Source organism: Apaloderma vittatum, unplaced genomic scaffold (genome assembly GCF_000703405.1).
Source record: "Apaloderma vittatum isolate BGI_N311 unplaced genomic scaffold, ASM70340v1 scaffold18388, whole genome shotgun sequence".
Taxonomy (NCBI): Eukaryota; Metazoa; Chordata; class Aves; order Trogoniformes; family Trogonidae; genus Apaloderma; species Apaloderma vittatum.
Genome location: NW_009731436.1, coordinates 1 through 15574, shown reverse-complemented (window position 1 = coordinate 15574; position 15574 = coordinate 1). Strand labels below are relative to the sequence as shown.

Genomic DNA, 15574 nt, shown 5'->3' with positions numbered 1-15574 from the left:
TTCTATTTGTTGAACAGCAGAGAGAATTCATAAGGCTGCTCATGACTCCAGCAAAGTTCCACATGCTCAATATAAAGAAAGTCAAAGTGCTAGTGAATTTTGATTCTCAGAAACAACTGGGAAAAAAAAAGTATTATTCTCAAAAATCCCCAAAAATTTACTCAACTGTACCTCCTCTTCCACCTCAAATGTCACTTTTTTTACACTTGCAGTGACTCCAAAGTGACAGGCACCTGAATCCAGGCTATCACCGATGTTAAATTAATGTGCAGTTTTAAAATATTATGAAATACTTCATATATAATACGTTGCTACACAGTCATTTAAAAAACATTTCAATTGTATGCTTGGGATTGCTTGACTTGGCCTTTTTTGATACTGACTGTGAAGTTGCTAGTCCAGATCTAAAGTTAAAAAAAAAAAACACAAACAGTAAGAGTTTAAAATGTACAATGCATACCTACACAACTTCTAAAACACTGAATATTTCCCTAAACTGTATTATTTAAAATTAACTGTATACTCAAATTTTAAAAAATCACTTTACCTTTTTGTTCCTTGTGATGGATTTGTGCATTGCTGTCCTCTGCTTAAACCTCCTGAAAAGTAATTGGAAACAACAAAAATTAATTACCTCAACACAGAAAGAATGCTTCAGAAACAGAACACATGGCAGAACTTTCAAAGAACAGTTTTTGGGTAAAGCTTTTCTTTCCTTTTTAATATAACCAAATACAATGTGTCTCAAGGAGCAGATAAAATTTTTATTATCTACACTTTGAGTATTAACATTTTTAAAGGAGAAAACCAAAAAGCCTTTATTTTATTGAATTCTAAGGCATTAATGTGAACTTCGTTAAAGTTTTCAGAAATATTTCAGCATAATGTAGTTTATTTTCAAGGCAGTCATTGAAAACTCTATTTTTAGGTTTTTTTATCCTGCAGGGGGGAAAATAATCTTTGCCATCAGCAAGGTTTTAATTTAAAACAAGGTCTGTTTGCTCATGTAACAACAAAAGGGCTCGTAAAATTTTCTTTGTAAAAGATATATACTGTCAGTCTTAATTATGCTCTGATAATTCAACCACACTAGTTTGGATTAGATGATCTCTAAGGTCCCTTCCAGCCTAGGCCATTCTATGATTCTACTATTTTAATTTCCTCTTATAAAGTTCTGAAGTTACATTAGGGATGAGGTACTTTTAGGAAAGACAGTTGACTACTTGCACATGTCCTCTAATCCGTACAAAGATTAACTCTTCATCAAAAAAGAAACTACTTCAGTAAACAAGCTACTGGTGTGGGATGTTATAGTTGCAGTTATGTGATATATTTGAACTGTCATAAACCAAGCCTGCAAGTTCCTACCTCTATGCTTTAGTTCAATAACTTGTTTTTTATCAGCACACAACATGATGGAACTTTTCTGTCAACTGAATCTCTAAAGAATCTAGGTTAAAGATGTTTGGATTGATTTTCACTCAAATACCTTTCTGAACATAGTTGGGGACAGCAAACACACAGTTTACAGAAATGAGGAGTAAGTCCTACAACACCATTGTGGCAAAAGAGAATGCATTGTGTTAACTACCATCACATTCACAATTCTGGTTTCTCATGAAAAATTACTTTTTATTTTTTAAATAAAAATGTTCACTCTTACACAGGCCTTAGTCAAACGGACTTGTTGCAAGAATACTGAAGCCCTGAAAAGTTCAAAGTATACTATTACTCGATTAACTGATCAATGCCTGGCTCTGCAACTTGTTTTATTGGCAGGACTTTGGATTCTTTGACCACTGGCTGCTTTACAAGACACCAGGCCTGCTGTCATCAGATGGGGAATGCCTGTCTCAAAGGCAGAAACAGGATCCTGGTGCAGCAGCCAGTGGAGCTCACTGAAAAGTCTTTAAACTAGACTCAAAGGAGGATGGAGATAAAACTGTGCTTGCTAGAGAGGAGCATGGGAGCAGCAAGCTGGTACCTCTGGGACAGTGAGGTAAGTAAGGTCCTGGTCAGCCATCTCAGTGGCAGTGCAAGATCATAAAATCACAGAATGTCAGGGGTTGGAAGGGACCTCCAGAGATCATCTAGTCCAGCTCCCCTGCCAGAGCAGGATACCCTAGGGCAGCACATAGGAACACATGAGGCGGGTTTTGAATGTCTCTAGAGAAGGAGACTTCACAACCTCTCTGGGCAGCCTGTGCCAGTGCTCTGTCACCCTCACAGTAAAGAAGTTTCTCCTCATGTTGAGGTGGAACTTCCTGTGTTCCAACATAAACTCATTATCTCTTGTTCTGTTGCTGGGCACCACTGAGAAGAGATTGCCCCCCTCCTCTTGACACCCACCTCTCAGATATTTGCATATGTTAATAAGATCCCCTCTCAGCCATCTCCTTTCAAGGCTAAACAGCCCCAGTTCTCTCAGTCTCTCTTCACAGGAGAGACGTTCAAGTCCCTTGATTCCCCTCATAGCTCTCCGTTGGACTCTCTCCAGTAGGTCCCTGTCTCTCTTGAAGTGGGGAGCCCAAAACTGGACACAGTATGCTAAGTGATCCATGTAGCAGCAAAGACATAAGAGCTGATAGGCTCATAACAATGAGAGTGTCTAGGAATGGTCTGGTGGGAGTTATGGATTCTCCCTCCAAAAAGGCAGCACAACCATTAGCCTAGCTGAAGTGGATCTATACCAATGCACGCAGCAAGGGGAACAAGCAGAATGACACTGTGCAGCGAGAGAACTATGATATAGTGGCCATGATGGAAACAAGGTGGGACATCTCACACAACCTGAATGCTGCAGTTAATTGTTACCAGATTTTCAGAAGGGGTAGGTGAGGAAGGAGAGGTGGTGGGGTGGCCCTCTATGACTGGGAGAGATATGAACATCTAATACTTAGTGATGAAGAGGTTGAGTGTCTATGGGTAACACTCAAGGAGAAGGCCAACAAGGCAGGTATCACAGTGGCAGTTTGTTACAGACTGCCCAGTCAGGTTGATGAGGCTGATGAAATACCCTGTGAGCAGTTTGGAGAGGTTTCACAGTCGCTATCTCTTGTTCTCGTGCAGAAGTTCAACTTCCCAGATGTGTGCTGCGAATACAATACAGCAGAGAGAGGGAACAGTCCTAGAGGTTCTTGAAGTGTGTGAAGATAATTTCCTCACACAAGCTGGTGAAGGAGCCACCTAGAAAAGGTGCCCTCCTAGACCTGCTGCTTCTTAGCAGGGAAGGACTTACAGGAGACAGGAGGAGCCTGGAGGCTGTCTTGAGCATAGTGATTGTGAAACAGTAGAGTTTTTGAATCTCAGAGAAGTGAGAAAGGGGTTTAGCAACATCTGTAGGGCAGACTTTGGCCTGTTCAAGAGACTGATTGGCAGAATCCCTTAGGACTCAGTCCTGAAGGACAAAGGAGATGTGGAAGGCTGGACACTCTTCCAGAAGGAAGACACAGGAACAGGCCATTCCCACGTCCTGAAAGAAGGGCCAGCAGCGAAAAAGACTAGCCTGGCTGAACAGAGACCTTTGGCTGGAACTCAGGACCAAAAGGAGAGTCTATGGCCTTTGGAAGAGGTACCACTGAGGAGGACTACAAAGACATAGTGAAGCTATGCAGGGAGAAAATTACAAGAGCCAAAGCCCAATTGGAACTCAGTCTGGCTATTACCATAGAAGACAGTTAAAAATGCTTCTTTAAATGTTAACAACAAAAGGAGGACTAGGGAGAAACTTCGCCTCCTATTGGATGCAGGGGGGAAATACAGTGACTAAGGATGAGGAAAAGGCTGAGGTACTTAACACCTTTGCCTCAGTCTCCAATAGCAGGACTAGTCATTTACTGGGTACCCAGCCCCTTGAGCTGAAAGATGGGGGGGGAACAGAATGGGACCTCCATAATCCAAGAGGAAGTGGCATCATATGGGTTACACCCAAGAGCATGAAGGAGTTGGCTCACCAAGACACTCTTCATAATTTATCAGCAGTCCTGGCTAAATGGGGAGGTCCCAACTGACTGCAGATTAGCAAATGTGACATCCACCTACAAGAAGGAGGACCCAGGGAACTACAGACCTGACAGTCTGACGTTGGTGTCAGGGAAGATTATGGAACAATTGTCTTAAGTGCCATTACACACCATTTACAGGACAAGCAGGTGATGAGGCCCAGTCATCGTGGGTTCCTGAAGGGCAGGTCCTGCCTAATGAACTTGATCTTCTTCTATGACAAGGTGACTCGCTTGGTAGATGAGAGAAAGGCTGTGGATGTTGCTTACCTGGACTTCAGTAAAGTCTTCAGTATGGTTCCCCACAGCCTTCTCATACAAAAATTGGCTGCTAAAGGCCAGCACCAGCGCACATTCTTCCGGATCAAACACTGGCTGGATGGTTAATGGGATTCACCACTTGTGGTGAATGGAGTTAAAGCCAACTGGCAGCTGGTCACAAGTGGTGTTCCCCAGGGCTCAGGACTGGGACCAGTTCTGGTAAATATCTTTACCAATGATCTTGATGAGGAGATTGAGAGCACTCTCAGTAAGTTTGCAGACAACACCAAGTTAGGTGGAGTGTTGATCTGCTTGAGGGCAGGAGGGCTCTGCAGAGGCATCTGGACAGGCTGGATCAATGGGCCGAGGCCAGTTGTATGAGGTTCAACAAGGCCAAGTGCTGGGTCCTGCCCTTGGACCACAACAACCCCAGGCAGCGCTACAGGCTTGGGGAGGAGTGGCTGGAGAGCTGCCTGGCAGAAAAGGACCTGAGAGTGTTGGCCTCTTCTCCCAAGTAACAAGCAACAGGATGAGAGGAAATGAGCTCAAGTGAAAAGGAATCACCACCTTTATATGTGTTTAAGAGCCATCTAGATATGGTGCTCAGGAACAGTGAGTGGTCCTGGCATAGTTAGATAATGCTTGGACTTGATGATCTTAAAAATCTTTCCCAACCAAAATGATTCTAAGATCCTGCAAGCAGATAATTTGAATAATCATACATATCCTAACATGCATACTCACCAATTCCATTTGAGTTTTCTGTATTACAAGACGGCATAGGAAAATCTTTTTTTTCTGTCAGCTCCTGGATAAGACCTTTATTTAAGCAGACATCCACATGACTGTTAAATGACACAAGATTAGTGGTCTTCTGTTCTGAATTACAAACTGGACAAACAAAAACACTGTCTTCTTTGTCTTCAAATAAACAGGATGAACTAGTTGCTTCTGTATGTTTGGTCTTTTCAAAACAGTCTTCACTGTCTTGTGAAATTCTTCTTGGGAAGAGACACAGTTTCATTTCAAAATCACTGAGATTGCTGGGCTGTCTTTCACTGTCAGGTTTATCAGATATTACCTGAGTGAATTTTTCTGTGCTATTGCTAGTAGAGTTGTCAGATCTACTTGCAGACTGCTCTGTTCCCACTAATTGATCTGTTTTATTTTTTTTACATTCATCATTTTTATTTTGAAATTGTGGACAGAAGTTAAGTGTATTTGCTCTTGAGTTGTCCTTCTTGGATATTTCTATGGCATCTTTAACAGGAATTCCATTGAGACACTCATCAATATGCCTGTTAAACTCTTCCAAATTATTGCTGCTTTGGTCCTCAAAGCAGACAGGGCAGGTGAATGCCTTACATACATTAGAATTCTGAAAGTCTGTGACTTTCTTTGCTTCTTCCAAAAAATTTGCTGATGATTTCTTCTCATGAAAGAGCTGCTTACCTACAGTTTCATTTGGAGAAAGATTCTCACTGTTCAGTTGCCTTGCGGCTCGCTTTTTATCAAAAAAACTCCCTCTGGGAGATGGTTCTGAATTTTTTGTGAAATATTCTTGGTTGGACTTCTCTGGTCGAAGTCTAAGAAAACTAATTTCTCTTCCTGATTTTAAGAATCCTGTAATGCTTTTTTGTTGGTATTTCTTCTCTTCTTCACTTAGAAATCCTGATACTCGTATACCTAAGGATGAAAACCAAACTTATAAATCCAATTTTACTAGAATTTGATACAATTCATAATTAACATCCTTTGAGGTACATATCCTCTCAATAAAAGTGCATTTTATCTCCAAAGAGAAGCTATACTACCTGCAAATGCTAACAATGGATCACAATGTCCACACAATTTTATCAGAACTTGTCCAACTATATCGTTAATTTGAATACCTATGAAGTTTTAACTGATTGCACCATAACATTAAGCTCAATAAAGCTATACAGAATTCAGTCTGAAGAGTCTTGCATGAAGTTTCCCCACCAAAATACGTTTTCCTTCAGCACATTCTAATGTCATAGACAAGTATGTTTTATATATCACTGAATGGTTCAAGCAGAACGTATAAGCACCTGAAACACAAGAGTCTTAGAACCAAAACACAAGTTTACTTTTGACAGAAATTTTCAGATTCCTCCCAGAACACAGCATCTTCAAATCCATAAGCAATTTTATTTAAAGCATTTGTTTCTGAAAGAGATTATGGACAGAAACTACCTGTTGCTGCAGTGAAAATTAAATGCTCTTTTAAGGCAGCAAATTAAACACTGCTATATATTAAGATTCTATTCTTGTGCTGATGTGTATGTTGTTCCAGGGTCAATGAGTGGTAGGAAAAGTACAACCTCAATTAGTAAAACATTCCTGAGTCAGCATTCAGCACTCCAGATTTATTTCACTTTGCAAGAACTACTAGGGTAATGAAGGAAGCATAAAACCATTTATACCGATTTTACTTCAGAGTATGGTCTATTACTTCGATACGCTATAAGATCTAACTCTGAAAAAAAGCAGAATGAATTTGAATTTTTTACCCATAAGTCTTAGCCGTAAAGGGCGAGGAGCAACACTATCAATTTCTGTTCCTAACAAGTCTTTAGCAACAGCAAATATTTCCTCTTCAGTAGAAACGGAAGACAGCACAGTTGAAGCTCTTGTTTTTACTTCAAAGTTCACATTCTTTAGCTTCAAGGTAACAGTTTTACCCTAGGCCAAAAAAAACAAAACAGAAAATAGAAAAAGAAAGGAAGGTTAAGAATGTCATTCATAGAAACTACTACTATGTAGGATCTATATAAGGGTCTTAAAGCCATAGTCAAAATTGTGTGCTTATCTGTGTACAGCAAGGGGCGCTGACTAGAGTTTGTCTGCAAGATTCTGCACTTGCCTCTAAACCGCTCCTAAAGTCAAATTCTCTGAACTTGGTCACTGGGCTATGGCTCCAAGCCGATCAGCTGCCACCAGTGCTTGTTCAATAGATTTCATTCTCTGACTACAGTCACTACTGCTATCCTGGCTACCAGAAAAAATATTTCCTCACTTGGAAACTTTCAGTGTGAGATATCATAACTTTGCTGGGAAAAATACTAAAGGCACATAATCCAGTTAAGGATTTGCTGAGAATTTCTTCCTCTTGCACAGTGCTATCAGAGCCACACGCAGCATCTGTGTTTAGCATTGCTATTGCCCTGGCAAATCCTTTCAAACCATTTTGTGATTTAGTGTGTTCATCCAAATGTAAATAAATGGCACTATTTTTGTTCTGGGGCCTTTGCAAGCTTACTCCTTTGTCCTTCTTAGCTCACGATTTCCCTTTCAACTTGTCAGCTTCAGAGACAATCTTTTATGGCTGAAGAAGACTAATCACAATTCTTTTATGTCTTCAGTGTTATTCTTTGCTTTACCATAGACTTCTAAAGAAACTATGAATTTTTCTTTCAGGATAAGAAAAAGAAATCTGGGAGGAAGGAATACAGGGACTGTTCCTACCATTCATACCAATGACTGTTATGAATAATTTGTCAGCAAGTTTGGGATACGCAAACTTCTTAAACTACACTGCTGGCTATTGACTGGATCCTGTATGAATATTGGAGGGAAGTATTTTAAATTCGTTAGTTACATGATTCACGAAAGCACAGCTCATAGACAATCAGCTCTATTATTTACTTATAATCATAGTTTTTAGTATAAACTGTTTGTGTGCTAAATTACTTTGTTAGTTTATTTTTTTTCCTTGCATATTATTAGATAGGCACCTGAAGAGTATCAAAATGCTGCTTAAATCATTGTAAACACCTGTAAATTAAACGATGGAGATTTCTGAAGATAGATTGCATGGTGATAACAGATGCTGCTGCTGCTGAAAGCATTAACACTAATGCTGCATTTAGTGGGTTTAAGTGCAAAATGTCTTTTTGCATGTAAACAGAAGATAGTATAAATACCTTAAGTCCCTTTTTCTGTAGCTCTTGAGCAAGGTCTTTGCAGAGTTCTCGACACAAGCTGTATTGGTCTTCTGCTGTGTTTATTTCACTGAATGTTCTAAGATAAAGATAGGATCTTATTTCAGTAAGAATCCTCAAACTCATTCAGTGGCTACTAGCTAAAAGAATTTTTTGCACAGTTAAACAAAACTACTTTGAAATAAGTTTACACAGGTTTGAAAGTTTACTTCAAGAAAAAATGAATATTAACATAAACATTATGCAGCAAGAATTGCGCACATTTGTGTTTCAAAATGTTGGCAAAGCTCATCCAATAATGAAATAATTTATCTTTCAATTTTTCATGCACTCTTTGAAAGTGTATCAGATTTAAGGTGATTAATGCTTAAATATTTGCAAAAGAGAATACTAACACTATCTGAAGTCATGGAGCCAGCCAAGTTATTTGTATTTAATCTCCTTTGTATAGTGCCATGTACCATCATAAGAAAGTAAGGATTACAAAGTCAACATCAGAGCCAAGTATCAGAAATAAATAATGTAGATGCTAAGAAAGAGATGCCAGCCAGTGTAATTATGTCCAGCCTCAGAGGAGGAAAACCTATCTTTCTGCCAAAAACATTGCCGCCTTTGCTATGGCTTCTTAGCAAGGGAATTACAGTATTTTTTTGTCATGCATCTGCTTTTTAGTAATAGCATGAGAGGAAAGGCAACTTTCAGTTGGGAATGGTATTAAAATAAATAAGAAGCAAATCTTACACTTGCCAGATACTTTTGGAAAGGCCTCACAGATCCATTGTTTCATGCCGAGCTTTATATTTACCAGTATAAAGTCCAGTTACCCTGGATTTTACATCTTTAAGTTATATTCAGATTTACCTGACCATATGGAAATGTCATTTGCTTATGATTCACATTCTCCTGAGAATGTCTGCATGCTGCCAAACTACTGGGATATTTTACAGCAGGTTTCATGCCATCATCCAAGCAGTAACTTTGTTTTCCTGTCAATGCTGCCGTGACTTATAGCATTGCAATGCTGCAGTAACTGCGAAGCTGTAAAAGTTCTAAGTTTGCAAGGGGCAGGATAGAGAAAATGCTACTTCAGACTCAAATCTTCCCTCTACACAAACTAGTTTCATGTGTCTCAGCAGCCCATTTTCATGTCTGGTCTAAAACCATTTCCCAGAAGGAAAAAGTAAGGAAGAAAGAAAAGTAGAAAGGTACAACAGGTTACCCAGATCATTTGTTTGTCTGCAAACCAGCTCAAGACTACAGCCATAAAAATTTCAGCTTTGGTGGTACCAAACTTTATAGGGCTTACTTAACAGACCATAACTATGAAGTCTCACCAGGAATAAGGATCTTATCTTCTTTTCTAAGAGACAATGCATAATGGTAGTAATAATTATTACGGTGCTCTACAGATTCTTCTCGCAGTATTTCAGTTTTAAAACCTGAACTTTCGGAAACAACACACACCTTCTTAAAGAACGTTACACTGGTAAAAAGTTAGGAAATGTAATCAATTTTAGTTAACCAGATAAAATTGTCTGCTTTGCAAATATACCTTATGCTATACTTCCTTTGCATGTGACTGCAGGCTTCTAGACTGATACTGACATTAAACTAGAACATACAAAAGAATGCAAGCACTTGCACATTTCCACCCTATATTATGGCTTAAAAATCACCTCAGTGTGTTAAAGGCACCAGGAAATTCAGATGATGATAAAAGAGAAAACACAAACTGACAGATGTACCTCCGTGGTATTCTGAAGCCAAGTTAAAAAAACCCAAACAAAAAACCAAACTTGAAATTATATACTATTTGTCATTAAGTAGGTTTAGTGATTGCTGTAATGGTTCTCAATATTAAAGAAGCATACCTTTCCGTGCTCATACTTTTCCTTTCTCCATCCCTTTAAAAAGAAAAACAATTATATTGACTTTACCTAGAACCATTATCTTTTCAGTAAACTTTGAGTCAACAAATCATCCTTCAACACCTAACAGCAGTATCTTGTATAAAATCTGGATTTTAACTTTTTCTACAAATCTTGTATGTCAAGTTTAAGCAACTGTGAAGCAGAGAATGTTTTTCAAAAAACTTAAACTGCTTTAGATCAAGTAAAGACATAGAACAGCCACAGTTGTCTAAAAATAAAGTTTGTAAACAACCCCACAACAATCCAACAAAACTCCTCTCTCCTATCAGAAGGTGTCTTATCTACAAAGAAGACTAACTACAAATCCTGGGCTGTCTCACCTAGCTGTAACTATGAAGTACTGCTATTAAAATCCAGAACATACTATGTATAGTTGAATATTATCTGAGGAATTAGTTCACTTTCTGTCTAAAATACTGCACACGCTAAAGGTGATGTTTTAAGGCTTTTTTTTCTTTCCAGTTTTAATTAGGCATTGTTTAACAACTCTTCTGCATATAAGGAATTCCTCAGAGCATTTTTCTTTTCAGGTCCTTCTGTTTCCAAATATTGGAAATAACAAATCTGGTATACTGCATAGTTTGTTTCAAGTCAACCTACTTCTGAAAGGAAAAAGGAAAAAATAACCAAATATTTGTGCTGGCACATTACTGATCTACAAACTGCTAACTGTATATATGGGTTTGTAGTCAAATGGAAAAAACGAAAAATTTAAGATTTCTTACTGTCAGAGAAGTAACAGAAATAATAGAGAATATGTCTTTCAGAAGTACATAAGACACTTTGGAATGCCTAATAAAACCACATAATTGTCAAGTCATCTAAAAATAGAATTACAGCACTTTGGGAAGAAGTGTATTTAAGGAAGAAATATTTAAAAGACAGGACTCAATCCTAAATTAAGACTCTTGGTTACACAAACAGCAAAATGCTATGGCTTTTTATTAAGAAAGTGTTCCATATTTGTATCCAGGACACACTTGGAAATGATGCATATTATTGAAAACATGGATTCAGTAGTAAGACTGATTTCTCCTGTCCCAAACAGGAAGCTGAAAAGCCATTAAAGTAGTATGAAACTGAAGGAACAGATATGAAAAAGGATATAAAAATCTTCAGTTCTGTTCCACCAAATTCACAAGCTAGTATTACAAATATGTACACAAACATGAAAGATGATCGGAAACTTCACTTGCTTTCATTATAAATAAAACAATTTACCAACAGAAAAGATTAGATACCAATGTTATTTTCATTACAATCAGATAATAATAATAAAACAGGCAGAAACAGGATGGGACACTTCTGCTTAGGATAACTCATTTCTCTTTAGCTATTTTAGTAATTATGAGGTTATCCTAAGTGTCACAGGCTTAATTTCCTGATAACACTTACACACAACTTCTCTACTACACCTTTTGGATTGCACATATTAGACACGGCTGAACAAAGTTTTGCTCTTTAACGTCTGGCTGTTGTGTGTATCTTAGCCACAAGTATAACAAGGTATCAAAAATCTTTCAAAATGTATTTTGAATGTATTTAAGCCAAATTTTCATAATATATGTCAATAAAATATGTCTTAAAATGTACAGTAGCTAACATACACAATACTTAGAAAAATGTAATTGTAGGAGAAGAAAGCCCAAAACATACTTTTCCAAATGTGTTGAGCCCAAACCAAGGGAAATATCCAAGAAATGACGCCAAGATGCTTCTGAAAAAAGAAGAGAAAGCAGTGCCCTCTGCTGGTAAAGCTCTGAGCAAGTCACAATTCCAAGAGCTTTTAACATCTTCTCCGTTACTTTTCCTATACCCGGCACCTGGAAAAGAGTAAGTATCAATATGCTGGAAACCCACCATTTGTGGATCCAACATCAAGAACAATTTAAATCAAACACAGCTCAGCAGACTACCTAAAAAAGAATACTTCTTCAGCAGAAATCTTGTTTTTAGACCATAAGGGTCATGTACAACTGCATAGCAAATGTCACGGCATCTCTTACCTTTCTAATGGGCAAATCTTTTACAAAGTCTAGCACTGCTTGTCTCTCAGGAGCAATTCTGCATTGCCCATTAGGTTTGTTACGATCACTGCACATTTTTGCTAACATTGTATTCGGAGCTATTCCTGAAAAAGAAACAAAACCCCCTCTATTGAAAAAAAAATAGAAGACTTTAATTTCAACTGTCCCAATATTTAAAAGCACATCAGTAGCATGCACATTTGCAAAAGACTAAACAAGCAAAAGCATGACAATAACTGATAAGCAGATATTTCACTACTCTGCAAAAGCATTTTTTAACACGTGAGAGCATAAATATGTGTGGTAGATTAAGTACAATAGATGCAACTGATAAAGCACACCTACTGTTTCAGGATAGGGTTACACAACATGCACTCATCAGTACGAAGGGGCTGAGTATCAAGTGTTTAAAAATAACATCAGTTACACGACTGAATGATTTATGTTGGTGATTTTGTTAAGACAAAAAGAAATGTTTACAACAGTAGTTATAATGAACTCTTAATGAGAAGGACTATTTTTTTCCTTGTATTTTGGTAAAAAGACTAAATAAATTTTGAGAAAACCTATCAAATTAGAGTATTTTGTGGGTTACCACTGCTAAGTAGTCACTTTGAAAAATATGTATTTCAGGAACACTACTAAGGATGAAGAGGGCTTGCTCTTTCCTATCAAAATAACTTTTTACAGATGAATTCTGGAATTGCCTTAGCACTACAGCCCTAGAGGTCTGAATTTTGATTTGCTTATAGATATAACATATTCAAGATGGCAGAAGTAATTCTATTTATTATTAATTATCATTATTTTTTTGATTAGTCTTCTAACTTTTTAATTTGGGGGCTTAACATCCCTGACGCTATGCTGGTTTTCTAAACACTAACTTATACTTAGGAAGAAAAAACTGCAGTAGAACAAAATTATTATTATGCTATATTGATGAGATAACACACATGGAGGTGGGGGTGGGTCTTATCCTGCTTCTTCCTACTACCTCTTCCTTTACTTTTGCGTACATTCAACGCTTTGCTGCCATTCTGCACCTGCTTCATAAAGCTCAGCATCCCCTGATGCCTCACTGACCTGGTTCACAAAGCAGTTTGGATGTCATCCAAACTAAATGGGTAGGGACATACACTTTTTTTAGTGACCTAATCCAGATTATTATCAAAACAGTTGAGACTTACAGGTAGGTTGCCTGTAGGCAAAAGACATAAAATTTGAACCATAAATATTAAAAAGTTAGTGAACAGTTTATTCAGTTCAACACACTTTACTTTCCCTAGAACTAATTTTGTAATGAATTTTGGTATTGCCTTAAGCAAGGAACAGTGTAGAGAACTGTTACAAATACTAACATGCAGATCTGCTATTCAAACTCACAGCAGTTTAGCAACCAATGACAGATTTCACCATGACCACTGGCTTATGAAAACAATTGGCATTAAGCACTAAAACAACCAGAAGTGCAAAGATTAGCTCCTGAGCACACTGGTCACTCTTTCATGCTACTTATATTTCAAGAAGAAAGAAGCAAAAAGATGATATAATTGATTCTATGATTAAAAAGCAACAGAACAAAAGCCAGGAGTGGCTACGATAGCCATAATATCTCTTGAAACATCTGGAAGTCACAGTCTTTGCAGACTTGCATAGAAAGCACATTTCTTTACAGCACAGGAATGCTGTGGCAATGCCAAAATCTTAATTAATGCCTTCAGAGAATAGAATAGAAGACATAGTGAAAATACAGAGCATCATTATTACTCATATGTGTCTGAATACCTGCACTAGCAGTCAGCTGAGTTTTCTGCTCAATTCTAAAGCGAATTTCCTTCACAACTTCCTCTGCAGAAGTTCCGAAGACAACCGAATTTTCTGCAGACTGATCTCTTTGTTCAGCACGGTCATCCACCAGAGACGTGTCGTCTTCAAACAGCACCGGTGAAGAAGAGTATCCATCTTCATTAATTTTGGCAGACATATTTACACCACCTTTACCTACGTTAGAAACACAAACATTTCATCCATCCATGTAACACATATACTTTATTGATTTCCTTCTGTAGTGGCTGAAAAGAGCTCATTAGTGGGGGGGCATGGGGGGTGTTCGTTTGCCTTTTGTTTGTTTCAGGAAAGCAGAGTCATAAATGCTTTGTTATTCATATGATCTCAGCCTGGCTGAGATTGGAAGAATTGGCTAGGAGGCTGGACACAGCTTCCAGAAAAGCAGTAAGGTTTAATGGCCTGTTGCTGTAGCAGCAGAAAAACATCAAAAATAATGCCAAAAATTTTGGTTTAATATCACAGTGATGATCAGATGCCTCCTATGTTTGTGGAAATAAAAATCTTTTGCAGAATATTTTTCAATGTTTTCCAAAGAAAATTAGGGTTCTGAAATATCTGGTTCTAGAATCATCAGCTGGTGATCTTGTTTTCAACTGCAATTATGGTAGAATGTCAGCAGCCCTTTGTCTGACTCCACAAACTTTACTACTGTGGTTTCAAATTTTGAGTGCTTGTTTGTGTTTCAGAAGAACAAAGATGGGCGAGAATTATTAAAAGGCACACAACTACACATCAGTGGACTATGCTGGTTTGTTTCCTTCTATTCTAATAATGCTTTGCAGTAGTACTGTATCCTTGACTCTCCTCTTAATGGCTGTTTAGGTAATTTCTGAATACTAGTAGTATAAATGTTCCAGTTTGTGCATCAATCAACCATTTGTATGACTCCTCCTTTTTTTGTTACTCCTGATGGAGTGTACAGTTGTAGCTGTGGTTCAGATTCCATCTTATACGGTCAAGTGAAACCTAGTCACATTTTAGGCGTTACTGTAACTCCTGCAGTGCTCATTACTTTATATATTTTTAGTCTTGTAAAATAATTATGTAGCTAGAGCTTATGCACACTGTCTTTGCAGACAATGTCTCACGTGTCTGATGTACAGGATTCACAACAGTATTTTAGGAAACATCTTTGCAAAGTACCTTTAGAACAGTAAGTTTATTTTTTCTACACCTCCTTAAATCATAAGATTATTACTATTTATTTGTAAAATTATCACATTGAACAGTGAAGGGAAAATACAAATCTAAACCACACAACTGGGTTTAGTGAATCTTGTATCATTTCTCACACATTTTACTCAAGTTTAAAAAAAAAAAAAAGTCCTCCAAGTCCAAATCATAGCAGCATACCTTTCATGCATGGGTAAGTAGCAGAGGAAATTAATCTATAAACGGACAAATTGGAGGTAGAATGCATATGGGAGGCTAACTATGCAAGGACTTAAGTATCTACACTCTTAATGGGTGCTGCTTATCTGAAACTCCTTGGAGGTGTTCAGGGCCAACATGGACAGAGCCTTGAGTAGCCTGATCTAGCT

The 15574-nt window shown here is 37.8% G+C and overlaps 1 protein-coding gene across 1 annotated transcript; it reads right to left on the bottom strand.

Moving 5' to 3' along the window:
- Window positions 1-319: 319 nt before the first annotated feature.
- POLK (polymerase (DNA directed) kappa) lies at window positions 320-14186 on the bottom strand (the record flags this gene model as incomplete). Its single annotated transcript, XM_009875189.1, has 9 exons — window positions 320-404; window positions 548-599; window positions 5007-5948; window positions 6797-6968; window positions 8210-8306; window positions 10099-10131; window positions 11815-11981; window positions 12165-12289; window positions 13971-14186. Coding segments are annotated over 9 exons (1889 nt in total), but the record flags the coding sequence as incomplete, so codon positions are not given.
- Between the last annotated feature and the right edge of the window lie 1388 nt (window positions 14187-15574).